This window comes from Gallus gallus, chromosome 22 (genome assembly GCF_016699485.2).
Source record: "Gallus gallus isolate bGalGal1 chromosome 22, bGalGal1.mat.broiler.GRCg7b, whole genome shotgun sequence".
NCBI lineage: Eukaryota > Metazoa > Chordata > Aves > Galliformes > Phasianidae > Gallus > Gallus gallus.
The window spans coordinates 555,604-582,777 of record NC_052553.1 but is presented as its reverse complement, the minus strand read 5'-3'; the positions used below and the strand labels follow the sequence as shown (position 1 = coordinate 582,777).

The 27,174-nt window shown below is 44.6% G+C and overlaps 2 protein-coding genes across 7 annotated transcripts in view; both read left to right on the top strand.

Moving 5' to 3' along the window:
* BNIP3L (BCL2 interacting protein 3 like) overlaps positions 1-4,155 on the top strand; it is a 13,597-nt gene extending 9,442 nt beyond the window's left edge. The window contains exon 6 of the mRNA NM_001030885.3: positions 891-4,155. Coding sequence (NP_001026056.2) covers positions 891-939 — 49 coding nt within the window. The 3' untranslated portion in view covers positions 940-4,155. The remainder of the gene's footprint in view (positions 1-890) is intronic.
* The window catches only part of DPYSL2 (dihydropyrimidinase like 2), a 67,693-nt gene continuing 43,310 nt past the window's right edge, over positions 2,792-27,174 (top strand). Inside the window, exons 1-2 of one of the 6 annotated variants that reach the window (XM_046903347.1) lie at positions 2,792-25,898; positions 26,805-27,174. In XM_046903347.1, coding sequence (XP_046759303.1) covers positions 26,824-27,174 — 351 coding nt within the window. In that variant the 5' untranslated portion in view covers positions 2,792-25,898; positions 26,805-26,823. The other 5 variants (XM_015297296.4, XM_040651468.2, XM_015297297.4 and 2 more) reach the window with 5 other exon arrangements.

Below are 27,174 nucleotides of genomic sequence, written 5' to 3'. Positions count from 1 at the left end.
GCAGATAACCTTTGCAATTATAACATGTACCATTTGGTTATCCACGCGTTCTTAAATACTTCAGGTTATATAGGGAAAGTAAGAGCAGGTGAAAAACTACTGTAATACTTAATAACCATTACAAAACCGCAGCGTGCAAATACTGGGTGCTGAGGATCTCTGTGTATGGTGCATGCTCTGTAATTTTCACTGTCCAATGCTGTAGTTCTCTGATATTAGCAAATACAAAGGTCTGAATGCTTAGATACATGAAATACTGGATGCGTCCTGTGAGATCAGCTACTGATTTGCTCAGCAGTGTTTTCCATACCTGCGTAATCCAACATTTCTGAGCTTGCTTGAATTCTCTTTATCCATCTTATATTCTTCTGTGAAGAGGGCAAAGCCATATATGGAGTAAATTAGGAGGATAGAATCTATGAAGGTATATTGTAAGATAGTTGTACTACTGCAGAAGTGTACCTTTTTGTGTCAAATGTTGCCTGAATATCAGAGGTCCATGTTTCTGTAGGTCCTCAATACTTAACTCTTCCCTCTTTTTTCTTGGCAATACTTTGTTTTACTATAATAATCATCTGGGAGTGTTGCTGAGCTCTTCAAGAGCCCCCTCAGTCAGGTAGTCTACAAAGTGCATCAGAGCTCCTGGACTGGGTGTTTCAGATGAGCTTGGAACTGTAAGGAGCCCGCTTTTACTGAACACTGATAGCGTCAGTCCTTCTAGGCTCGCCTGACAGTGTCACTCTTAAGTCATTTTATGAAAGGAGAAATGAAGTCCTTGGAAGAACCTCATCAAGCTTGAAAGACAAATCAGAATAGCAGAGTGCATGGGAACTGTGAGAGACAGGGAGTATTTCTGTGGACTATGATATGCTTTATACTTTTTATTTCAGCATCTACATCGGAAAACGACTGACCACACCTTCAGCCAGCACTTACTGAAAGATGGAGTGCAAAACCTGGAAACCCACGTGACCTGTGAAGGTGTTTCTGTCTCGTTTAGTACATTTGACTTGAGACCGTTTTAAGCATGACCCTGACTTCACCCTTTCTTTACATATCCAGGTTTTTGCTAATTCTGGAATTCAGTATTGTGTTGGAACTCTGTTGAGGTGTTTCGCTATCCACATTCTTTTCCTCTCTCCTCCCATTCCCTTGCCTCTTGGCCTGCAAGACACGTCAGAGTTGCTGAACAGAGTTTACAACTGTCTATATGTTGCAAGGGCTTCTCTCGATGCAAAATGCCACCAGCAAGTTTTAATTTTATCAGTGATGCTGTTGCCTCCTTAGTGCAACCTGACTTAAATTGCAGTTGTGCATGGTATAAATGTTGACTGTGTTATAGTGATAAAATTAAGTATCTTCCGAAGAAAATTATTGATTGGAGTGAAATTGAATTCTGCTTTCAAAAAAAAGACAAACCAGTTGTGAAATAAACTAAGAAATTCCTGGCAATAAAACATGGTTTAAATCAGCTCACAGGGGAGTTTCCATTACGCTTCCCCTTACGTTGGCTAACACCATTTGATTTGCAGGAGGCAAAGACTGCATAAATTTTAAAGTAGAATACCTAAATCCATCAGCATATTTTAATATTAGATAATCGTTGTAATTTTGTCTTTTCTATGAAGTCAGCTCCTTATTCCTTGTAGGAAATCTGTCTGATGCCTAGAAGTTATTAGAAAAAAATGCATTGTTTGCATGTGAAGAAGCTTTTTCTTTTCCTTACTTGTTTTCTTAAGGGAGAATTTTAAATGTGAAATCTTCCTATGAAATGTAGTTTTAAATTAAGGAAAAACCCAACAGCTGTAGGTGTAGTTAGACTCTGTGTAAAAGGATATGATTCTGTTTGTCGTGGAACTATTTTACAATGACGATAACGGGGCAGTTTCAGAAGGTGAAGTGGTTTGACCAATCTCTAAGGGGGACAATCTTGCAGGTGTGTAAAGATTCAGAGGTTGTAAAGCTCTGAAATGTCTTTTGCAAATGAGTTTTCAATATTCCTTCTCATTGTTTACTGTACAATCTCCTTCGGGGGTACATGGAACCTGAACGTCACTTGTGATGTCTCATGTTAGGTAGACTCCTCGCTAATGTTGTTGAACTTTTATCTTAGGGAACATTAAGCCTTGTCCTCCTTCAGTGACACTTCTTTTCAAAATGTGAAGCTTTAGTACCAAATTGTTACAAAGCATTGGGACGTCCGTGTCCCTAAATAGATTTTATTGGATTTCAGAACATGTAGCATGACTCTGAAGGATAGAATACTCTTTTTTATATATATATATGAATATATTAAAAAAAATATGGTATAGACTTTAATACTAAGTATTTAGGGAACAATGCTAATTTTAAGACTAGCAAAAATCTCATTTAAATAAAAACTTTAATAGTCTGACTTGTAGAAAAACGTTAAGAAAATACAGTCAGCTGGTTTGGTGAGAACAGCCACCTGGATTGTTTGCTTGCATCAGATTTTATGAAGTTGAATATTTGATACAGCAGTGATCGCTTGGAACAGCTTACATAGCAGCTAAATCCCAATTGAGGTTTGGTTTGAGAGAGCTTAGTTAGCTCCCAGGAACTGGAAAAGCTAAATATAAATCCAATGCTAACCTGTATTTATTTTTATTCTCTACTTCGGAATGCTGTTAGAGAATGCCTTCAGGGTAAAAGAGCAGTCTTAACTATTCTGTTGAAGACGTCTGCTTTTTCTTGTAGCTGTGAATGCTAGTGGCACCTGAGTTGCTATAACTGCATCTTTGTTTCAAGTGTGGATGTTGGGTTTCACCCAAGGGTGGGGGAGGTAAGGAGGAAGTGGTGAGGGTGGTTTAGATGCTACGAAGTGCAGAGTTTTGTAGTCCTGAAAAGCTGAGGGGATGGGGTAAGGCTGATACACTTTCACTTCTAATTATAGCACCTTGTTTTGTATCAAAATTGGAATAGTGGAAACAAATAGATTTTTACCAAGTAGGGAATGCTTTCCTTTGACAAAATAAAATTACCCCTTTCTAAATTTAAAAGATATTTATTCAGAATATCTGATAAGTAACACTGCAAGCTTGTGGCTGGAGTATCAACATATGGTTTATAATATTTGAAGGAGCCATGAAATAGAAAATGGTAAAGATTACAGCTGAGGGATGAATCCATGATCACTGTACCACTTACTATGATCCAATGCAGTATTTATTGATACCCTACGATAAACTTGGGATGAAAGTCTACAACTTCTAGTTTTACAAGGAACAGAAACAGACTATATCATTTGAAAAGGGGTTTCAACTGTTGATAGTTGAAGTTTTGTTAAGGTAGATGTTTAAAAAGCTTTATACCTGTTTACAGTTTTGGAAAAAAAAAAAAAGCAGGCTTCATTTTTCTTACATGCATTGAAAACTGGCCTACAATGTTTGTAAATACGACCAACAAAGATTGCATAAACTCGCACGTTGAAAATGCAGCAGGTAACGTAACTGCAGTCAGAACATATTTACTTACTGTGTTAAAAAGTGAAAGCTGAAGATCATAAACTCAAAAAATTTTTAATTGACGTGTATTGAAATATTGGAGTGAACTGAGCCAAAGTGATTATGCATTCTTCATAAATTAGTTAGCACTTTGTAACATTCTATACAGTTTACAGTACATGTATAAGTTGTAGCTTATAAACATTTTGTGCCATTAAAGCTCTCACAAAACTGCTTGTCTGACATTACTTCATGCTGCGCCTTTTTCTTTGGTTTCTCTCTTTTTAAAAGCAGGACTGCTTTGTATCATGTTGTACGGAACTTGTAGTCCATATTCCTTGTGTAACACATGGGTTATGTCAATGTGGAAGCTGCTATTTATCGACTGGAATGATTTCTTTTTAAAGATGGCTTGGGTTGCTTTGTTTGAGTGTCTCGATCCCATCAGCTTCTTTTTCTGAAGCACTTAATAAAAATACTTCTGTTGGCAGTGTATACCTGTGCACTCCCTCCAGCACTGTGTCAAAGAGAGGATCTAAAGCAAAATAACATAGCTGCGTATGAGATGTAAAGTAGAATTGATAAGGTTTTGTATTGTTAGTCAACTCTACTCCGTCTGTTTCCTTTTCTGTTTTCTAAGTCTGTTAAATTTGTGGATTAAAGAATAAGGGATGTAATCCCTCGTTGTTAATCTGCCTCCATATTCTTGGTTCAAGCACTGTTTACTTCTGGGAGCATCACGTTGGAGGAATTCAGCTGGTAGTTAGAAATGTGATGTGATTCTGACACTCCTGCTGCCTGTTGTACTTACCTAGTGGTTTCTTCCATGGTTTTAATGTAAAAAAATCCAGAATTCTTGGAAAATGACTTTTTTTTTCCCCAGGGGAACTATATGTGTAACATTATAAATTCCACTAGATTTCATGAGCTCCTGGTGCAATTTGTGCTGGAGGTTTTGAATGACCAATTCTTTGAAGCAATTCTGCAGAGCTGCTTTGTGGTGTTGACGTTTATGTAGCAGGTACTGGAGGACAAACATTTGTCACACACTTCCAAACTTGATTGATTCTAATGTGGTGTTTTGCAGAAGAATGAATACAGGATGGGACTGTATAAAGCAGCAGTGCTTCTGCACAAAGATTTGTTTTTCTGTTATGAATCCCATGATGATGGGACATTGCTGGACTTAACTTTACTATTTCATTCAAGCTTCTTTCCAATCTGGTGCAAGAATACTCAAGTAAGAACTAAAGAGAAGGGACTTGCATATTTAATTTAGAGCAACATATCGATATTACTTATCTGTGCAGCTGATAAGCTGGGCAAGTTAGCAGTGTAGTGTCTTTGTTCTCCCTGTTATCAGTACCAAGTGTTTTATGTTGCATTCAGGAGGAGTTACTTTCTGTCCTGACTTACTATGATGCACCTGGAGGCTTTTCCAAGTTAGCTGTTTGCACAACACCAACATGGGATATCAACTCCTACTTGCCCTGTTTTCATTATGAGCTGTACGCAGATGAAAATAATAGAATTAACTTTGAATTCTGTGCTTTATGAAACGGTTCCTCTATATTAAAAGGTTCTTTATATACTGATGTGTGTGTGAGTGTATGTGTGAAAATTGTTTAAAAGTGAAGTCCTGGCTCTGTGCAAGTGTTTGTATCCGAGGGCTCCTCTGTGTTTTGGGCTTTTGGACTATGATGTATAGCTCTGTCATCACTTCAAAAACAGTCTATAATACCTTAAATACTTCTGGAAAAATCTAATGCTCCATCCACCAAATGTCCATGTGAAAAAGGAAAAGCTGTGTTACTTTCTGTCTCCTTTAATCACTGTGTGTGTGCCCTGCACTGGATGTCAGTTTGGCCAGACACAGCTGGCTCAGCCCAACTGCTTGCAGGGTGTGATCAGTCCTGGCATTAACGGAGAGCAAGGGGTGGGTTTCCATTAAGGAAAGTAAACATGACTTAACTTCTTGAGCTGCTGCCAGAAGATTGAGCATGGAAAGTAGCATTTTCTATTTCAGATCATTCCCTAACACCTTTATGGTAAGATTGTAGAGTTAGAGAGAGACTTTTTTTTGCATTAGTACCATTTGTTTAACTTGCAGTTTGGTGTCCAGGGAGAAATTAATGAGCCTTAAGGGCAGAAAATTCCATGAGTTCTTATTCTTTTGTATATAATGAAGGGCAAGGATAGTGTGAGTCCTACAACAGTTTAAGTTCTCTTAAAGCTGGGGTGAATAAGAAGGGCACGTATCCTTGCAAAGATGACAGCCTTCTGTTCTCATCTTCCTCTTTCTTATGGTCTGCCCAGTCTTGTTTGTTCGTTGCTCCTCTTTCCTTTACTTGCTTGTGTTCTCATGCTGCTGCTCATCGCTCCTCAAGTAACATGAGCACACACTCTGAGTTCCCACCTATTTCATGAAGCATTTGAATTACTGAGACAAAACACTGCCTTGTTTTGCACGCTTTCTTGTCCCTTGAGACCCACAGTTTGTTCAGGTGGGTATCTGTAGATATTCCCTGGTTTTACATTTGGTCTCTAATACATTTTTGCTTTCTCTGTTCTCTAGTGATATCCAGAAGGGTTTGTTCAGGAATCGCTTGTTTTGCTGTCACCTCAAAGGGAGTAGGCTATAAAGAATGTAGTCTGTTATGGTCGGAGGTAAGAGGGCTTAATAAGTAATCTAAATTGGTTTCATCTCAGAACTTAAAATGATCTTCTGGACTTTTCTACCAGAGGAGTCCTCCCAAAGGCCTGGAAAATGCTACATGACCTCTGTTGGCTTTGAGTGAAAACATTTAGTGCTGCTGAGTGTAGCTGGGTCACGGACTGTGAGTACAACCTGCAGCCTCCCTTTGAATTTCACAGCACACCTGTGGTTATTCCCCTCTCACATGAGTAGGCTGTGCTGGTTCCAGCGGACTACACGGGTTGTACTTGGATGTACTGTTTGTGAATGAGAATTAATAGACAATTACAGCTTCTTCCTAAGCACTGTTTGAAGAGCAGACGAGATCCCTGGGATTCTGATTCCTACTGATATTTTAATGGCTTGCTTCATCCCACGACTTTGTGTGCCCATTTCCTATTTCTCCTTCCAGTTCACAGCTACAATGAAGCATCTCTGTGCTGGAAACACTGCATGCACTTACAAGCCTTGGTTTGCAGCACTGCAGCTTTGCCTCTTCCAATGTTGGGCTTTGCTTCTGTGTGCTGAGTGTGATCAGCTCTTGAGTGGCCAAAGGAACTGATTACAGCCTGGGGATGTCAGAATATAATTTTCCACCGTCTGTTCATGGGGTTATAGCCACAATTGGGCTGGCTCCGGCTGCAAATGAGTTGGACAGAAGTACAAAGGCAGTGCAGTGTGATAACAATGAGTTAAAATAATCAGTGACTTGGAAGAGGAAGCATCCTTCGCTGACATTGCTGCTCAAAACCATACATCTCCAGAACAAGAAGTAAGTTCATATCTGAACCACTGCCAAAAGCCTAATGCTCGGAAATGGATTTTTGCAGTGCGTGGCTGTTCTGCCTCTGCTGCGTTCTATGTGTGTGTGTGATGTGTGTGCACACTGGAGTGGGAAATGGGAAGGAGGAGGTGTGGCCAGATAAGCATCGGCAGCAAGAGTGGGTCCATTGCCAGCGCTGCAGCTTTTTCCTATAGGCTTCCCGGCTAGGTGAGAGCTAAGGGCTGTGTGAGAAGCCTCCCCAATTGGCTGGCAGCACGGTGGCATGATAAGTGATGTCACCCAGCAGGACTATTCACGAGACAGCATTCTGGCACTTCTCAGCTTGGGCTGGGGCAGAAATGTGCGTGAGGCAGAGCGCATTGTGCCGAAAGGTGCTAAGTCCCATTTCCTTCTGCAAAAGCAAGAGCCATTTATAAATCATTTCCGTTTCACTTAGGAGCAAAGCTAATGTAAATTAGGAGAGGGGAGAATTAGATTTTCATATTGCTGCACAAGAATTATGGAGTAAGCAGAGCTGCCAGAAGTGCTTACGCTGATGGATGCGTGAGGAGGGCTCAGGCTCAGACAAACACAGCACTGCTGGAAGCATTGTGTTCGTTGTGAGCCTTTACACATGTATGATTGACACCAAAAAAAGAAAGGGAAAAAGCTCAATGGAAGAAATTGTCCTCCCGGTCCATGGCTTCACCCTCTTATTCAGGCTTTATGACTCTGAAACAAACCCAGGAAGGGCTCTTTTTTGCCCCAAAAAAGTGTGTTGTTCTCATGTGTTGTTCCTGTTGGATACACCTGGTTGAGCGTGCAGATGTGTGTGTAATTGGCACACCCACAGAAGGCCAAAACAGCACGAGTTGCACAACGTCAGTATTCACAGCTCTTTCTTACCAGTTGGCTAATTCACCCTTTTTGGTGATTTTGACCAGATTTTATGTGGTTTGCTTGGAATTTGTGCTCCAAGTGCTAAGAATTGCTGCTATTTTGTGATTGGGCTTAGAAATGTGACTTGTTTCTTTGATTTTCCAGGATGAGAACTTAAAGGGACAGCTGCCTTTATGCCACTGACTTCATAATGACTGTAGGAAAGTCTTTGTGACTTGATCCTCATCTGTGAAATGGAAATGTTAATCTGCTGCAGGAAAGTGTTAATGACTTCATTTAAAAGCGAAAGATTTCTATAATCCTTCTGTGTAAGGATCTCAACCACCAATGATATTCTTTCCAGGTTCTTAACCAGGGTAAATGAGTGCAGTGTCAGTAAATGATATGCTGATCTGCACTCTCTAACCTCTTCTCGTTTGATTAGTTTTGGAAATAGATGACATGGTGTCTGTGTCTTTGCTTATAAGGACAGATTTGACGACACATTGATTCCTAAATTTATATCCCTATAGGAGAATATTCCATTGAGACTCAAATCTGTGTGGAACTCAAGTGATTTTTTGGTGAGTTGTTCTTGCTGTCCATATGGAGCAGTGCTGTTTAATCTTAAGCTGGGCTCACTTGTTAGCATGCACAGTAAATAAGGGCACTTCTGGTCTCTTTTCGATAGCATAGTATGTGTTAGCATTTCACATACACATACAGTACATACTGTGGCGTTCATTTTGATCAGACTGTGTGGTTGGTGTCATATGCACTCTACCATAAGGTTCAGGATCTCTGAAACTGAGAATCTGTTTCCTTGTTTCTGTGATGGCTAAATAAACGTGAACCCCTACTGAAGAGAAGCGGGGCTCTGTTCAACGTCTGTGGATATCAAAGAATTCAGGTGAGCCACGTTGGGGAATTGAGGCAAACTCCTGCGGTACAACTCAAGCCGAGTCACATTTGTGCATTAGAAGACTGGAGATGTGAGATGGGGTGACTAATGCTGTCAAGCTAAGATCCTTTCTCTTTCAGTGCATGCACAGAGCCTGTTGTACGCTTTTTTTCCCTGCCATTCTTATCAGCAAAGAAATCTGCATTGTTCTTGCTGCAGAATCCAGTGGTCCTCTCAGACCTCCCATGGAGAGTGTTGAAAACCTCATTGGTAAGCCTGAAATGCTTTTGTCACACGCAGTGGGGCAGCGAGCCAGAAACTTAATGATAATCTCCAGAGGTTAGGCAGAGCAATTAGAATCTTGGTTGGACAGAATAGTTAAAACCACGTAAAGGCTCCTCTCCAATGCACCACTGAATATCTTCTGACTTTGAGACACCAGGCTTGATTAAGGTTCAGATGTGCTATGCTGGCATCAGTGGTTTCTTCTGTAGAAATGTGATTAATTTTGAGCGTCAGCTGCTTTTTCCTTCTGCTAAAGTAAAGTTTTATGTCGTAAGGTTAAAGACTGGCTGAATATATTCTGTTTTATCACCTCTGCCTGTGAAACAGCAGCTTGGATGGACTGTGCCATGCAGGACTGTGCTCGCTGCTCTCCAGGGTTGGTGATGCTGTACTGAGTCACACACCTGAGCTTCTGGGGAAGGCTATGGTAGAGAAAGATGGGGAAAGTTCCTACAGGGATTCTGGAGAAGCAGTGGAGGTTGTCTGGTGTTCTTGGAGCTGTCAGAAGAACGGTTTCTCTTCCTCTGGTTTCAGGAATCAGAAACCAAAAGACCCATAGGCAGGCTGGGCACTGGGTTAGCATTACAGTAACTCAAGTTTTGCTATGCCTGATCTTTAGTGAGAGTTGCAGATTACAACAAGGTCAAGCAAAGGCTTATTTACTGAAGAATGTATGAAACACAAGCAGGTTTAATTCATCTGCAGTACTGATAAGAGATGTGAGTCAAGTTCCCTGCGTACAGACCTCCTTTTGTGGGACATAGGTGCTGCCCAGGCCTCGTGCCAGGTCTCTGTTCAGAACTGAACCTCACTCAGTGCTCTTAGGAAGCAAATGCAATGGTCTTCTCTAGCTCTGTGACCTCTCAAGCAATTCTGACTTGCCATGGCCACGCAGGATGGTAGTGGTGGAGAAAAGCTGGGGTGAGTTTTCCCACTGGCCTCAGCAGACTTCAGGGTGAGGAATGGAGCACCGGGGTCACAACAGACATCTATTCCTTCTGTCTTCTTGTTAAAGCAGTCTGCATTCCTCGCCCCAGAGCAGGGGTTTAGTAGTGGTCAGGCACTCGGGAGCCAGCACACGAGCACATTTCTTCCTGTGAGCTCTTAAAACGCCGCACTGAGCTCAGTGCTGTCTCCAGATGCTCTCCACGCAGCACTCAGACATACTGTGCTGCAATTAGTCTAGCAGGTGCCGAGCACTGCAGTTTATTATTAACCAGCTCTAATACCGTGCTGCAGATGCTCACGATGCTTTGCAAAGAGAGGGATGGCGATTCCTTGCCCCGAGCACCCCTTTGCCTTTTGTTCCTAAAACCTCCACTCCCTAGCAACCCAGCGCCTCATAATCATTTCTTCCCCATCCCATGTGTATTCTGAGAGATAATTAACCATTCAGCAGCTTGATTAACCAAGAACTCCTGCATCCTTCCTGATAAAGCAATAACTTCCTTAGAAAACCATACTTGCTTCTCATTCTGACTTGATTTTTTACCCCCCCCTCCCCCAAAACTGAATCATTGAAGACTGATGTTTCATGTGAACTGTGGGTGTGCGTTGGTCCTTTGTGGCACGTGAAGGAAACCCAACATTTTTGTGTTTTAAATTATGTGTAATGTAGGTAAATCTGGTGCCACGTTTTTTTTCCCCACTGTAGAGGTGTTTCACTGTTATTTTGAAGGCCTAAAAGGAGGTGTGCAGTCTTCTTGCACTGCAGCATGGGGGATGCTTCTCTGAGACAAGAAGTTTTGCTCGGTGCACTATTAGATGGTGTTTCACTTTGAGGATAAGTACAAGGAGATTTGGCCCAAGGTGAAGGGGACTGAAAAGAGTAAAAGCTGTAACCGTTCCAATGGCTCTGGTCATACAAATGAGGAAGAAGGTGTGATGTGTGTTCTTGGCATTAGGACCAGTGAGGAAAGTTAGGAGTAGGCTTTAGCCCAAAGATGCTTCTGTGAAGCATTACAGCTCAGCAGACTGGGCTTTAATGTTCTGTTTTACTTGCTAGGCTGTATTTTTTTGCTATCTGCATATCTAACTGTATCAGGGGTATGGAGTGGGATGCCACAAGGTTTCCCAAGGCATTGTTCTCCCTCTTTAAGAGGGACACAGAGTTCCCTAGATGCAGGCAATAAGCGTTTTGTGCTTCCACAGACACTTGCAGCTGAGCAGCATCATGTAACTATTCTTTGTCAATTAATGTCCTGATCTTGCTGTAGGCTGTTCTTTTGCTGTCTGGTTGACTAATAAAACATCTCCCTTCCAGGAAATGTAATTTTCCAAGACCTTTACAGGAAGATGGAGAGAGATTCCTATGGATTGGAGCCTCTTACACCATAGGTAGTGATTCTGGGGTACCATGGGTTTACTTACAGAAGCTAAACTCCTCTTCAAAGGGTTGTTGCAGAACTTCTCTACGTGCATTCTATGTGTGCACATTCTATATGTGCACTCTATTCTTTTGGTGTTAGCAAAGCAATACAGACTCTTGCCACCATTTAAGAGCATCTCCTGGGCTTTAAATCTCCTTGCAGCTGAGGCCAGTGCTTAGTGGCATCCTTCTGCCTCTTTCAGACTCTGACAGATGAAGGGGAGGGAATAATAAAATCTTCCTTCCCTGATGCTCCTCTTTCTGTTTCCTTGTCTGCATGCCAGGGAGGTTGATGCACAGTTTGCTGGAGGCAGGCACACTAATAGTCTGGGCCTCTGTGAGACGTCTCAAGTTGAGAATCTTAATTGCTGAGCGCTTCTGAAATCCTTGCTGTAAACACTTGAGGGTTTTTCCAGTTAGGATGGGCGTCTGGCCAGCGGGTTTCTGTTCTGCACCCTCCCTTTAACATCAAGATCTTCAGAAGAGACGTTCATGACAATGGTGTTGAGTGCTGGGCTGCTCCCAGCTGTTGTTTCTAGGATCAGCTGTCTGACTTCCCTGATTGAGGAATCACAAGGAAAACAAACTCGGTGGCAGGAAGTTGCTGCCCTCCAGCGCTGCAGCCTGGCTGTCAGACCCGATATTTTCTGAGTTGTCACAGTAGATCCACCCATGCTGGTATGTGGGTCTGTTTGCTCTAGCCTGTTCTTTCTGCTATGTGCTCCTTGATCAGACTTGTGTCTGCTGCTGTTGAATTTAGGTTTGCTTATGCGTTTATTCAGGAGCGAAGAATCCCACAGAATTACTGAGAACTGCAAATATCAGTGCCTCACGACAGGGATGAGCTGAAAGAAGGACTTCTCTGGCTGAGAGCCCCTCCTCTGCCTGTGTCTGAGCACAGGGAAGGAGGGCTACAGAGTCACCGAGTGGATGAATTGTTCTGGCAGCCTGACCCGGGTGTATTCAGATGTATCCAGGCAGAACTGAATGAAAGGTAATGGTCTGAAGTTCTCTGATGATCTTTGCCTAAACGAGGGCTCCTCCTGCCCAGTGGAAGTCAGACATTTCAGTCTCTTCTGTTTCCTTTCATAGAATCACCAAGGTTGGAAAAGACCCACAGGATCACCCAGTCCAACCATCCACCCATCACCAATAGTTCTTATTAAACCATGAAATGCTGGTCTCAAATGGTTTCAAATCCCTACCCAGAGGTTATTCTGCACGCCTCACATGTTTAGATGGCCACACAGGTACTGTCTGGTCCTCCTACAAAAGAGAAGACCCAGATGCGTGGCAGTTATACCACGATTAGATTTCCCTGCCTACATCCAGAAAAACACCAGGCAATTCAGATATACCCAGCAGGTCAGGGAAGGATTGCAACCCCACTTTCCCAGAGCGTTTTGGAAATGTGTTGTGAAGAATGTAAAAGCCCTCTTTATTTTATTCTCTAGCAGTGGAACAGCACTGTCCATAAGGTGGAAAGAAATCCGTTCCTCACAGATGCCAGCTTCTGCATGCAAAACCAGTTGTTTTGGTTAGTTCTAAGACATAGGAAGCCACTCTGCCCTGAGGATTGAGGAGCAAAGTGTGGCCATTTACAGTAGTTCCTTTTCCAGGATGTTCTCTGAGCGGTTTACTGGTGTGTTTTCATGGAGAAGAGAAGGATGGCTGAGTTAAAGAGGAAATGTTCAAGAAGGGTGGAAGCTTCAGTGACCTAAACCAGGAGGAGAGGTCGTGGTTGGCACAGCAGGAGGTGTTCTAATAAAAAAAATCCAGGTAGGAATAGCAAAAAGACGCCTGGAGCTCTACCAGCAGTAGCAATTATATGTATTGAAGCAGATGCTATCTTGTCATTGGTCTGAGACTCTTGATTGCAAGATGCATAGAGAGATCATTATGGGAGAAGCTGTGACCCAGTGGTTAGAAGTGTGGACTGGGATTGTTTTCACCACTAATTTGGTGTGTGACTGGAGATGAGTTGGAAGGGGCCTTCAAAGGTTTTCTAGCCCAATTCCTCTGCAATGAACAGGGACGTGTACAGCTTAATCAGGTGCTCAGAGCCCCTTCCAGCCTGAGTCAATTACTTCTGTGTCATCTCTCCTCTCTTTCCCTTCCTATCTAAGTGGTGAGGAGATGGGAGCAGGCTGTGTCCAACAGCAGGGAGGTGCAATGGATTTGCACTTCACAACTGGAACACAAACAGCTGCAACAAAGCCACGAGTGGCAGCACTGACAGCCTAGCAGGGTTCAGTTTAGGTACAAACCTAACCTTCATCACAGAGTGTAGGCATAACTCTGTGAAGGTGTGACCCAGTCCAGGACTTCTGAGCAGCAGAGCCCTCTTGAGAGCAGCATGGAAGGGGACAATGGGCAACGTGGTGCTTGGAAGCAGGCAGGTATGTCTGTGCAAGGAGCAAAGCACGGCTGGCAGATATGTTATGCCACTCATCCTGCCACTGCCCTGGAGAAGCAAAGTCCCTCTTTGTATCTGGGGGCCAGTCATCAAAATGAGGTGATCTGTGATGCTGGAGAACAGGCTCTGTCTAATGGGATAAGTATGTAAGAGTGGCCATAAACTGGGCCCTCTTGGATAATTGATTATTTTCATTTTATTAAGCAATGTATTAAGTAGGGTTCAGTGCACTGAAAACTCATTAAAAAGGGCAATCAGGGACAAGCACAACAAGCACATGCAATTTGATTTTTCCCGAGGGTTTCAGAACACCCTCATGTACACACAAAACCCCTTTGAAGTCCCACGTCAGCACATCCTGCAGCCTGGAAAAGCAGCTGAACTGCTCCACCTGTGTCTGTAGCTCTTGGAATAAGCCTTTGCTGCCAGGACCCTGTTGGTCTCAACAGGTATGGCAAGGAAGGATCTGCCTACTGCCAGGAACTGGATGGCAGTCTGTAGTCAATGCTGTGGAGTTTGGGACCGCTGTAATGGAACTCAAAATGAAAATGTTTATTTTGCTGTGTGGGATGGCTGGATGGGCCACTTCCCTTGGCTCAGACATTAGCACTTTGTAGCTGGAGAATGGATAACTTAATGCATTGCTGAAAGGTAATTTTGCTGTTACCGTGATGGATACGGCACAGTAAACGGGTAGGAAATAGTGCCTATTTATAGGCCTCTCATCAAGATATATGATGTATAGAACGAAGCATCCAGTGACACTCTGAGCAGTCCTATAAGAGCTGCTGACAGCTCAGGCTGTGCCTTTGGTGGTGAGGTTCAGACCTGCAGGAAAGATGGATGCAGCAATCAGGACGGAGGCAAAGTCAGCCAGCAAAGCGGCCGTTCCCTTTTTCCCATTCAGTTAGCAGTGACAAATGGTTTAATTTAATTTGCATTACTTCCTTACATTAAACTACAGCCTGTCCCACTGCCTGGAGTTTAATACGGGCTGTGGATCCTGCAGATCACATTTATTTTCATGTGTTTTCTTTTTAAAGGTTCGTGTTGAATTTTGCTTGGTTCCAGTCTGTTGGCTCCCTGAAATGCAGCGTTTGCAAGAAACCCAACTGAAAGGATTACAGTGCAATTAAAATTCCTCGTCCTTTTCCTTTTTTCCTTTCTGGCACTCCTGTATGTAGGCTTGTTTCTGTCTGGAAGATCTAATTAAGCTTGTAGCACCGAAAGATGATAAAGAGCTAGTGGTGGCCTTTCCCATTCAGCATAGGTAGGGTGTGTGAGCTGCACGATATCTTATTTATTTCAAGTTCTGGTATTGTTTGCACTTGATGTGACCATTTGAAATGCCATAAACAGAGATAAGAATGATCGTTTAGCGGAGTCACATTGATACACAGTACTAAAAATGTGGCTTGTCCTTTCCCAAAATGGCATTAACCAACCCAGGCCTCTCCATGCAGAAGAATGTGGACTTCCTGAGCATGCATTAACATTTAAGTGGGCTCTGAATCAATCCTGCCAGCCAGTGCTCAGAAATAAAACCTGATGTTATTTTTAACTGGGAAGATGGCTGGTTGCTGGGAAGCCCACAGAAGCAGTGAGCACTATTTTCACTGCAATTTGGCTTTGTTTTCTCCTTGAGGTTTATCTGCTGATGCGCGGTGGGTGCCATTATTTGGGGGGTGTTTATTTACACATCTGTTTATCCGAAGCTTTGGTCTGTGCTTTGGGGAGCACTCAGCATTCAAAATCCAGGCTGCTTTGAGTACCATACGAACACATGCACAGAAGCCGATCATGGGGATTGTGTGGGTCTCAGGTAAGGGGGACAGGCTGGATCCAATGGCTGGATCCAATGGCTGTGTGCCCAGTGAAGGATCTCCATCGGGCTGCTACAGCTTTGCCTTTCTCTGTCTTTGTCCCTCATTCTACTCCCAACTTTGCAGGTTCCCAACCACTGCACTTTCTAGAAACCACGCCTCTGAGCTTCCATCCTGCTTTTGTAAATGGGTGTGACGAGGCTTCTTTCCTCCTTTGCCCTTCTTGGACTGCAGAGATGTGCTCTGTGAGCACCAGGGGCTGCCAGAGACTTCAGGCGTACCCAGCACCAGCAGTGCTCTGCTTTAGTTGTGTCACCACTGCTGCTAATTGACAGCAGAGCGAGTGCCAGCTCCTCAGGATGCAGGCTAAATGTATTTTGCAGTGTATCCCTTCCAAGTCAGGATGTTGTATGATTCTATATTACCACGATAGTATTGTTGGTAAGCTAATAATGTATTCTGCTGCTGCTGTTGTTATTTCTCACTGATCTTGTCATTCATACAAGGCCACACATACACAACACACATCCTAGGGCATTTTCTGTGTATCGATTCTTTTATTTAGGTCCAGCTTTCTGCTTTGCTGTCTGAGAGCAGAAATCTTCCAGTGTTGCAGAAAACAGGAGGAAAGCGAGGAGAAGGAAGGCTCTGACCGAGCTTGCAGAGGCCTGGGCTTGATGATTGGTAACCAAGGCAACGAGGGCTCTTTTGAAATGAGTGCATGCTACAGACCCCTGTTTTGTGCAGAGATGCTCAGCATTAAAAATTAGAGAAGAGGAGGTAAGATCTTGTGGGTAAGGAAAGCTGTCAGGCAGTCAGAAGGGCCTGCAGTCTAGCTGACTGAATTAAAGCACATCCCACGTTGGGATGAATGTTCATTGATGGCTTTTTCATTGCTGCCCTGTGGATGGTTGGAGGGGCTGTTACAGCTGATGGAGAAATGAAAATGCAGATGGCAAGGAAAGGTTTGATGCAAAACAGAGTGGCCACAGCCTGGTCTTGTTTATGCTGTAAGTCTGTGGCAGAACTCAGGCTGCAGCTGGGTGCAAACTTAGCCCAGAGCCTTCAATGAAGAGAAAAATTCCTGCAGGCTGCTTGATTTGACATAGGGTTAAATGGGAGTGGAGACCAAAGTGACGCTTTCAGGCTACTTCTGTGCTCCGATCGTCTGCTAAAGGCTTTGGGGGTAAGCAGCTATTGTGGCTGCTTTAATTTACAGCCATGATGTAATGTTCTTTGGTTGGCACTCTTCCCTTGGTATCCCTGCAACACACCCTGCATCTCTCCTGGTCTTCACTCACGTTGTGATTTTTAGTCTCATAGAGACCGATCTGCAGTGTATGGAGGGGATGGGTGTAAGGATACTGTATGGGTGCCTCTGAATCTTGGCGCTGTGGTTCCTTGCATTTACAGGGGCTGTTCTCTGTTCCAATGGGTCCTTCTGATCTGGTGTCCCCCAGGCACTTCTGAGTTGGTCTGCACAATTAGGTCCGCTGAGAGGCAAGCTTAGTTTTGCTTAAGCACAAATGGAAGCTTTGATCCCTGGAGCTTTACGCAGCAGTATTGTATGTGTTTCAGATGAGCCTCGGATGGGTCTCACACGCTGCTTGAGCCTTAGCTGTGCTGTGTCCCACTGTAGGAGTTCAGTCAGTTGCTGCGTCCAGCTCTGCAGGTAACCTCACAACAAGATTTAACTCTGATACTCAGCATCTGTGCTGCAGAACCCCTTGCAGTGCACTTGACCCACTGCTGGCCTGCGTGATCGCGGCCATCCACCTTCAGACTTGTAGCCTGGAAGGGGCCAAATCAGTCTGAACAAAGGCAACAGTGGAAGGAGGGATCCGTAGACAGAGAAGTTATTACTGCACAGTGCTTTTGGCAGCAGAAAGCAGAAAGCATTACTTTCTGGCTACTTTGGTACCTGGAGAGCAGTTGGGTGGATAGGCATCTTTTGTCTTCAGCGGGGCCTTAGTTCAGTGTTTAAGGTGTTGAAGCTGAAACCCAGTGATGTACCCCATAGAGAGGGGAGCGTATGGGTGAACTGGAGCTGATCTGTGTTTGGCAGCCCAGAAGGACGAAGAGAAACAGACCCTTGCCTTTCTTCAAGGGGTCTTTCTGCCCTCTGAAGAGCGCCCATTCTGCATTCTGTAGCCATTGCTATAGTAACTTTCTGCCTCCTGATTTTGTTATGAATGGCAGTAGGAAAAGCCTCTGTGCAGGCTCCAGCTGATACCCTGCTGTTTCCAACATCCTCAAGGCTTGCTTTCCTTTTTAACCCGTGAACGGATGGTGCCTTTTAGCTGGGGTTCCTTTGTGAATCTGTTTTCTTTCTTTTGTCTCTGTGCATTCAACACCACGCCATATGTCCACTGTACGCCAGGAGGGGTAATTTGGAGTGAGCAGCTTTATGCAGGCAAAGACCTGAGTCTATAGGGGAGAAAGTGCTGGGTGTTTGGGGGGAGTGTTAGTGTGTAGTGGGGTTTTTTTTGCCTTTTTTTTTTGTGGGAAGAATGAGAGCCAGTGGGGTTTAGCAGCTACCAGCGCTGGGCTCTGAAGGCTGACTTTGTGTTGCTTTATCACGATCCAGGCATCCCCTCTCCAGACACAATGCAGCTCTTTTCCTTCTGCCAGCACACTCTCCCTATGGGATTTGCTGCTGCCATGGAAAACAGAATCAAGCATGAGCGAATCTGTTTTTTAACCAGTTGTGAGCAGCGGGTCAATATTACCACTGCGGTTTAACAAACGTATAGGTGGGTCCCACAGAATGGAAGCACCTCGCTTAGGTCAACAGAACGAACGTAGGAACTGTGGAAGGAGCTCAGGAGCTGGGATTTCTGGCATATTAACAAATGCTCCCTGTTTGGAAATGCTTGCAGTGGGGTGGCATTAGCACTATGGGGATCCCTGGGGCATTCCCAAACTGCATGTGCCTTCCAAACACCAGCTCAGCTAAACAGGCCTGGGACTTGGCATTGCACGGGCTGGAGAGGTGCAGCAGTTAGTGCAAAGCCCTTGTGAGTATTCTTTATCCAAACGTGTGTGTATCCAACCCATCTATTTATTTAGCCATCCTTTAAATGGATTTGAACACTTCATCAAGTTGCTGGAGAGAGAATTTCTGTCCTTTTCCTTTTTTTTTTTTAAGGGTTAAAATATTCGTGCTGATGCTTGGGGGGGAAAAAAAAACCCACATTTCATCATTTTGAAATCAGAATGTCTTTCTGCACAAACATTTCCCTGGATTCATTGAACAGGGCAGCTCTGCTCAGCCCTCACATGGGATGCTTCGTGTCAGATGATTGGCAGGTCAGTCTGCCATGTTTTACTTTGATTCACTGAAGTTTGTTTAACAAATTGTTTCATGCTGACCTCAGGTCGCCAAAGTGCAGGACTAGAATGCAAGGGGGGAGGAAAGGTTGTTTTGTGCAGAAAGTAATACGGGGCCTGACCTCTTAGTACTGCTTCTCTCTAACTCAGCAATGTGCTGTATTACAGGAAGGTCTTTGGATGATTTGAAACAAATCTTTTCAAGTATGCAGCCCAAATCTGAGGGTGTACGTCCTGTGGTCTTTTTTTTTTTCTTAAGCACCAGTACCAAATTTATTTGGATGTTTAAATTTAATGCTCCCCTCCTTCCTCACTGTTTAAAGGAGTACACGTCTCATTGGTGAGCGGGACATTCACCCTGCATGCCTCATCCTGCCCAGGGAAAATGATGTGTGCCACTGGCACGTGCCCCTTGCTGTGCAGGGATATCCTGGCAGGGATGGCTGAGGGGTGTCTGTGTGCTGGTGACACATGGCTGTTCCTTTCCAAAGCAGCAGCTGGCAGCTCTCTGACAAGCGTGCCACAGATGGCAGCAAAATGCAAGTGCCCTCCACCAGCCCCTTGCCAGAGCAAGCTTCTCGTTGGCTTTTCCCTCCCTTAACCCAAGGGAGCCCATTGCTGCTGGCTGGGCTTTCCAGTTCTGATGGTCACAGCTGCATCCAGGGCATTTCTCGGCCTGTAATGCCTGCAAAACACTCTGAGCCCATTCCACTCCTTGGGAGTGAGCAGAATAATGAGTGGGGATGGTGGTTTTGTCAGGAGTGCCTTCTGCAAAGCCAAGGAGAGGGAAGGCATCATCCCTGCAGGAGTTAATTCTGTGGGCAGTCTGAGAGGCATACAGATTCATGAAATAAAAGCTTGTAATGCAGTTTAATAAGATTAGATTTATTTAATAAGAGCAACATGAGGACATAGGCTCATGTTAGCAGCAGCAGCAAAGCCCCCAGACCTAATGGGTTCTACAGAGCAGCACAAAGAGAGATCTGGTTTTTCCACTGCTGTTACTGGTTTTAGTCTTCCTTCATACTGCTGCTGTTGTTCCTTATTCCTGGGTTTTGCCTGTTTCTGGAGGCAGAGAAGGGCTGAAAACTGCAGAGGCAGCGTGAACAGAGCAGTGGTGTTGATTAGGAAGATCCCCAGACTGGGCTGACTACAGACAAAGGAGAACCTGGACCAGCATCTTGCTATTGCTCCACGTGACAGCCTTCCTCTGTGGTTTGAGGTGGGCCATTTGAATTTCTATGCCTCATTTCCCATGTGTACAGTGAGGCTAATAATGCTGCCTTTGTCTGTCCTGTCTATTTAAAATGTAATGAGATTTTCAAAAATGACAAATGGTTTCCAGTGCCTCCTATGAGTGCTTCGCTGAAGGCGTCTTCAGAAGTGACTGAGCACTCTCCTGCTGAGCTGTAAGGCCTGGTAAGGTTTTCAAGCTGTGTCAGCAAAATGAAGAATCTGAGCAGTACAGAGACAGACCGACACAGGTTTCTGTGTGTGGAGAGTATTCTAAGCACAATTCTGGCCCAAATGTTGATTACATCGCTGCCTGTGGGTGCAGAAAACTGGTTTCAGAGCCTAAGGAAGTCTTTACTTTTCCAAACGCATCATTATATATTGTGATTTGCAGCATCGTAGATAATATTCCAAGATATTTTGTGGGGTTAAGTGTTTCCATCCCAGTAAATGGGGAGGCTTTTCCGTTTGCTGGGAAGGACTACGTGAATTGCTGTGAAATGGCAGGAATGGGAGAGAGCAATTCTAGAGCTGATGGAAGAGCAAGGATGAAACAGAAAGGGAAGGTGAAGCTTCCCTTTGCATCTTTGGTACAGTAGCACCATGTTAAACCAAATAGCATTTGTTTATCCCAAGTATGGGCTGTTGCCAGCGCCTAGTTTACTGCTGGCTTTTATTTTCAGTGATATTGTGTCCCATGTTAAAGCAAGCCAGAGAGCTGTAACGCTCAAAGTCAAATGAGTGAATCATTCATAGAGCATGAAATGCTTTAGGACCCTTAGTGTTACTGTTGTCATCATAATTTATTAACACAGTGCTTAGAAGGTGTGTGAAGCCATGTGGATCGTGGCTCTGGCATGCTTTCAGTAAAAAGATCTTATCTGGAGGGAGAGAGAGCAGTCCCAGCGACAGGATAAAGAGCAACGTTCACCCATGCTTCTCCTTCCCACCTTGATGGGAGCCCCCTGAGTTGGAAGGTCTCTATTTTAAGCAGCGATGCAGTGGTAGAGATTGCCATGGTCCATTTTGGGTCCTTTTGAGAACACGTTGGCAAAACTGTAGATGACTCCCCCCACTTCACAAATCAATGCTTATTTCCTGTTCAGTCCCAGTTCCATACAGATTTTAATGACAGTACGCCAGGAGCTGTCATATTCTTAGAGAGGTGTTCAGAGGAAATGTTAATATTTAATGATGCCTTTTTGTGGTCAGACGGGTGAGTTCTCTTAATGACATTGTCTGAAAGAAAGATGCTTCAGTACTCAGCTGTAATCAATCCACGCCAACCTATTGTTAGGGCTTCAAAATGTCATAGGACATTTATGGACCATAATGAAATCAGCAGTTTTGGTGGAACTTTTGTCTTAAACACTGAGCAGTTCAGAATGGTTCCTACTGCTGTACTCAGGATTATCATCTTGAGAATAGCTGAAAATATCTGACTTCAGAGCAGTCCGGTGCCATTCATTGCATTTATTTTATGAAGGCTGAATTAATAAAGAGGTTTTGAAGGCAGTAAGGCTCTCCACTCTCTCTGGAAGTCAATGGGAGTTGTATACTTAATTTCCATTTGTGCCTTTGGAAAATCCCTTTCTAATTGGCTAAATATTTGTACTGTTGGCTGTGGGCATGGTGGCACAATGTGGCTTTCAAACCATCTGTTTTCAGGGACTAAAACCCACTGGCAACAACCCTTGATTGGCAGAAACTCACCCAGGCTGATTTACATCAGTTGAGGTTGCTGAGGACAAAACCATAAAGCAAAACAGAGGCGTAGGATAGGCAGAAATAAAGAAGGTCCATGGAAATAGATGAGCTTTGTTTCAGCACTTGAATGGACATCACTCATTTATCAAAAGTTTTTCTTCTGTTCTTCAGTGTTTTTGAAATGATGTCTCATCTTTGAGTGCTCAATGCCAGGAAAAGCTGTCAACCACTCCAGCAATTATCGTATCCCAAAGGGAACTTGGTTAATGATTCCTCTGCACACAACTTGGTCTTTCAGTTTTTGTGTTATGCCAGAACAATTCCAACCCAGTCAAGCATTTAAAGATTTGGGTTGATTTGTGATGTTCCAAGAATATTCTGGAAGTGCAGTTAATCACTGCCACCTCTTGTGGTGAGCCTGCACCTTAGAAAAGGAAAATTCCAGAATCAGATGCAGGGATCAGCAGTAGGTAGGGCACCAATCAGGGAGAGGAAGGATGGGCTATCCCAGCTTGTGGTCAGGCAGAGAAATTCAATGAAGCTGTGCTTTCAGCCCCATGCTCCCAGGCACCACGATTTTCCTCTACCTTCAGTATAAGCAATCAGCTAACTTCACTGTTGAGTTCCCCCTCTCTCACTGGACCCAGCTGAAAACGCCATATCAACTTGATGTAGTTCTGAGAACAAAGCTATATTCTTAAGTTATGACCCAATTAGACTTAATGGAAGGGCTGGCATTGAAATAAAGATGTTGAGTTCTTCACTAGAATTTGCTCCTGTGCTTCACTCCGTGTAAGCCCGTGGTTTGGCACATACACCTGCTTCCTTTCTATGGATAGCTGCTGTTTTCCCTGGTAAGGCTTTGACTTTGTGGATTTCTGCCTCTGCAAGAATCTGCATTTCCATAGGCTCTTGCTTTGCATGATAAGTCTTGCACCCAGTGGAAATACTAATAATGATCTGCAGTAGGAAGACCCCCAGGTTTGGAAGTGGTTGCTGTCGTTTAATAACATCAATTTAATGGCAGAATATACTGCTGTAATTTTGGTTTGCCTTCTTAGCATCTGTAGTTTATTTTTGGAGCAGCCCCCTCACCTAAGGGGATGGTAGACAAATAAGTCAGCATCAAGTTACGCTGCATCGTTTCCATTTCAAATCAAGTTTCATTGTTCAGCTTTGCCTGGCACATGCAAGTAACTACAGCAGTGAAATTTAATAAAGCATCATTCATCATGTGATAGACAAGAAGTAGGCACATCTCAGCCAGACGGAACTGGAGATCAGGAATCACTGGAGCCATTGATGCAGTGCTGGTTGGCAGAGGAGCCCTGTGCTCTCAGATTTGTCTGGGCAGGCCACAGATGTTAGAATACAGTAGCACAGTGGGAACATTAGTATGTAAGGGAAGAGAGTAAGTTTTCCACTTGCTTGACAAAGAGTCTGCCTACTGCATGTCTTTGTGCTCACGTTTTCCCCTCTGTATCAATTTTTTTTTTCCCCTTTGGCAAAGGGATCTTTGTGAAGTCTTTGTGCTCTTCACATGTTCCTTTTTCTTGTCTTTGTAAACTCAGCTGTAAACTTCAGGCAGGAGTTGTCTTCTCTCATGTGCTACTGCAGTGCTTAAGGTAGTGAGTACTTTTGTCACTTAAAACTTCTGTACACTAACATAGAAGAATCTTAATTTGAGCTGATTCTGCCACTACTTTCCTCTGCAGTTTGGGGTAAGTCTTCAATTCATCACTTTATTTACTAACAGTGCTGAGATAATATGACTAGAGATCACTTGTCCAGAGTGTTTTGATATTGAGAAAAGTCAGTATGATGATAACATTCAATTTCCATCTCTGTTATAACAGATGTGGATAATATTAACTGAAGATTTTTTTTTTTTCACGTATCACTCAATAGTTTATCTGCAAATAATTGTTGAAGTTATTTCTTCTCTGCATACCTACACTGCTCTGTTATTGTCACTACCAGCTAATATTCGCTGCATGCTTGGAAAACAAAATCTATTGCATGGAGGCTGAAGGTTGCCAGTGTAACTCAGATTGGCCTGATTCTTTTCTGAGGCTTATATTTATGGGCTGGTCTGTGGTCGTCTATTGTTGTTGATGGGGGTGAGTCTGCTGTTACCTATGGAGTTCTTATTGATGCCAGGTTTATGAAATTCAGATGAGGACCAGTGTCAATTTCAGAGTCATTTCTGTGGTTCCAAGTGAAAATAGGCACCCTATGGGATTACTAAACACACAGATTATCAGATCCTGGTGATGTTTCAGGAAAGTTTGGTTATCTCTGTGCTTAGAGCTTAAGCTTTAGTCACAATAGCATTCCTTTTGTAGGAGAAGTAGTAGGTGTAAAACTATGGGGGCATGTAGATGTATCAAAAAGTTTTAGCTCAAGTATAACAATAGCAACAAAAACAAAAAAGAAGAGTTGAATTAGCTACTATTAAACATTTCTCAAGATTTGTTACCTGCGTTTCAGGTCGGGAGTAGAAGGGTTACCCCATGGTTTTTCAGTATCCAGAAATGGACCATGAGGATACAGAGTGTTTGCATGTCATGCTTCTGTGAAATAGCCAGTAAGAAGGATGTAGTCAAAGAAGATGCCTTTTAGTAATCTGTTTTGGGGGTGACCTTCATCAGGTCTGAGCTGTTTGGAAGTTGCAGACTCATCTGCAGGATTTGATTCTTGTCTCAGTCATTTCCCAGCCTCCAGACTGGCTTTTTTGGCAGGTTGTTCTCTTGCCATCCTTTCACAAGAGGCCATCTGAGCGTCTTCCAAGGATGTGCCAAGTGATGAATGAGCTCGATTTAAGGCTCTCCCTGAAAGCCACTGCATACGTTTCAGCAAACTGCAGAACGTGTCAACACAGTCACTTCAACGCTTTCAGCTAGCTGGGGCCCATCAGCGCTCTGCTGCTTCTGTGGATTGCCTGATCAGCAATGCTATGACCATTAATATTTATAAACCTTAAATAATACAGGACTTCAGGGTACCTGAGAGACCATATGTTGGCCTCCAATTCCCAGCAAAGCACCTGCGATCCTTGTGACCACAAGGCTGGCTGATCTTCTGTCCAGGTCCCAGAAGGGGAAGGATTGGAGCTTTTCCCCCAAGGGCGTCTATCGTAGGCCTCCCCCTCCTTCATTAGTTACCAGAGCACATCGCCATCATCCTTCAAGGCCAAGCTGCAGGCTTCTTTCTTTCCTTTTAGTCTGGAGTTTTAATGCATTGTGTTGTGCATTTATTATGGAGCTTCACTTGGTTGTGACCTTGGGTGATTCTTTTTCTTCCTTTTTCCCCCCCACCTATTGGTAAAAATGCATTGAGATGGGTATTGCTCACAGGGAGATCTCTGGGATTTTTTAAGAAATTATTAATTTATTGCTTTTGATGTTGTTTTGGTCTGAGTCTTGCTAAGGTGCTTGCTAACCATTTGGACACAGATGCCTCTAAATTACCATTTAATGTGCATGTGCAAAGATGCATATCAATGAATAATGCATAGTAATACATAGCTTGGCGATTGGGCTTGGTTCAGAGCAATATTGCACATGGATTAGCCGTAAGGGCCTGAATCAGTGGTGTTAATAACGTGTATCAGGTGGAGACCACCAAGTGGACACCATTGTGTGCTCCACCGCTTACCTTTGCAATAAAAACGCCTCCCAAGTAACCCATCTCACCCGGCCTCGCAGAAAATGCCCCATAGAAACGACATGGACAACTCTCCCTCTGCGTCGGCACCCTCTGGGGCCGTGTGTTTAGCGACAGACCCGAAGGAACGAGCCGGCGATGATCCCGCTGGCTGCAGCAGCAGGAGGCGGCCTGGCCCCGCGGCGCGGGTGGTGCTGAAGGGACAGCTCCCGCCGGCCCCGCTGGGCGGGGGGCTGCTGCTGCTCTGCCCCCCCCCCTCTCTGCACGGCTGCGGGCGGCCTCCCCCCCTCCCTGGGGAGGGACTAGGGGGCTTCTGGCGTTGCCCGGGCTTAATTGACTTGCTAGGTCACTAATTTTGCTTTCGTGAGGTAAGTACTGGTTAACGGCTCATTTTCTCCTCTCCCTCGGTTCCCACACCCCTCTCCCATCTGTCTCTCTCTTTCATTCTCTCTCCAGTGCCATCCATCAGCCCCTTTCCCCCCCCCCGAAAAGGGACTACCCGAGGCCCGGCACCAGCGATGCCCCAAACCCCAGAAAGATGAGTCAGCGCTCAGCCTCCCGCCGGCCCCAGGAGCCCAGCCGCGATCTCCGCCGCTCCCCGCCCTCCGGCTGCGCTGCCTTGAGAAAAGTGAGGAACAATAGGATTCCCGGAGCACTCCCCGACTCCACCATTGCGGGGCTGGGGGAGGTAGGAGAGAGGGTGGTGGGAGGAAGGAAGCGATCCTTTCTCCCCCGCGTGGGGAACACGCCTCCGGAGGTGAGGGGGGTGCTCGGGCTCCGCCAGCCTCTCCGCAACTTGTAGCGATAGCAGCGAGCTGGAGAAGGCGGCGAGCATCGATGGGGGCCGTTGCTCCAACCTGATCGAGTCCATTTGCCAATTCACCACTCGCATCACTTCCGGATCAGTCCCCAGTTTCTGCTGCAGAGTGAGGATTTTTTTTTTTTCTCTCTCTCTCTCTCTCTCTCTCTCCATCTCCCTCCCTCCCCATCTGGATGCTGGGAACTTGAACCCTCCTCCCTTGATTGCAGCAGGATCTGCCCCAACCTTCCCTCAACTTTGCACTGCATCAAAGAAAAGAGAGCGAGCCACAGACTATATTGTATCGATGGGGGCAGGGGATTTGCCAGGCACAGCCCTTTGCAATTGATGCTGCCGTGTCTCTAGGACCCTGAGCGATCTTTTTTTTTTTCCTCCTCTTTTTGCTTGTGTGTGTGTGTGTGTGTAGTGTGTGTGAAGGATCCTCCTGGTTACCGCTGTTGTTATTTCCCCTTAGCAGGGAGATCACACAAGCCATGGCTGAGAAGAAGCAGTCTGGCCGGCAAGGCGAGGAGGAAGAAGTGCCAGCCTTCTTCAAAAACCTGGGCTCGGGCAGTCCGAAGCCCCGGCAGAAATTCTGTGGCATGTTCTGCCCAGTGGAAGGCTCCCTGGAGAACAAGACCATCGACTTCGACTCCCTCTCGGTGGGCCGCGGATCTAACAAAGTGGTGGCAAAGCAGAAGGATGTTGCCCACTTGGGTCCGGATGCTCAGTCCGTCTATTCCAGGCAGAGCGGGAAGGGAGGGGAACCATCTGTTGATTTTGGAAGAAAGGTGGAGATCAGGAGTGCCACTGGGAAGGAGGCACTGCAGAACCTGAATGACAAG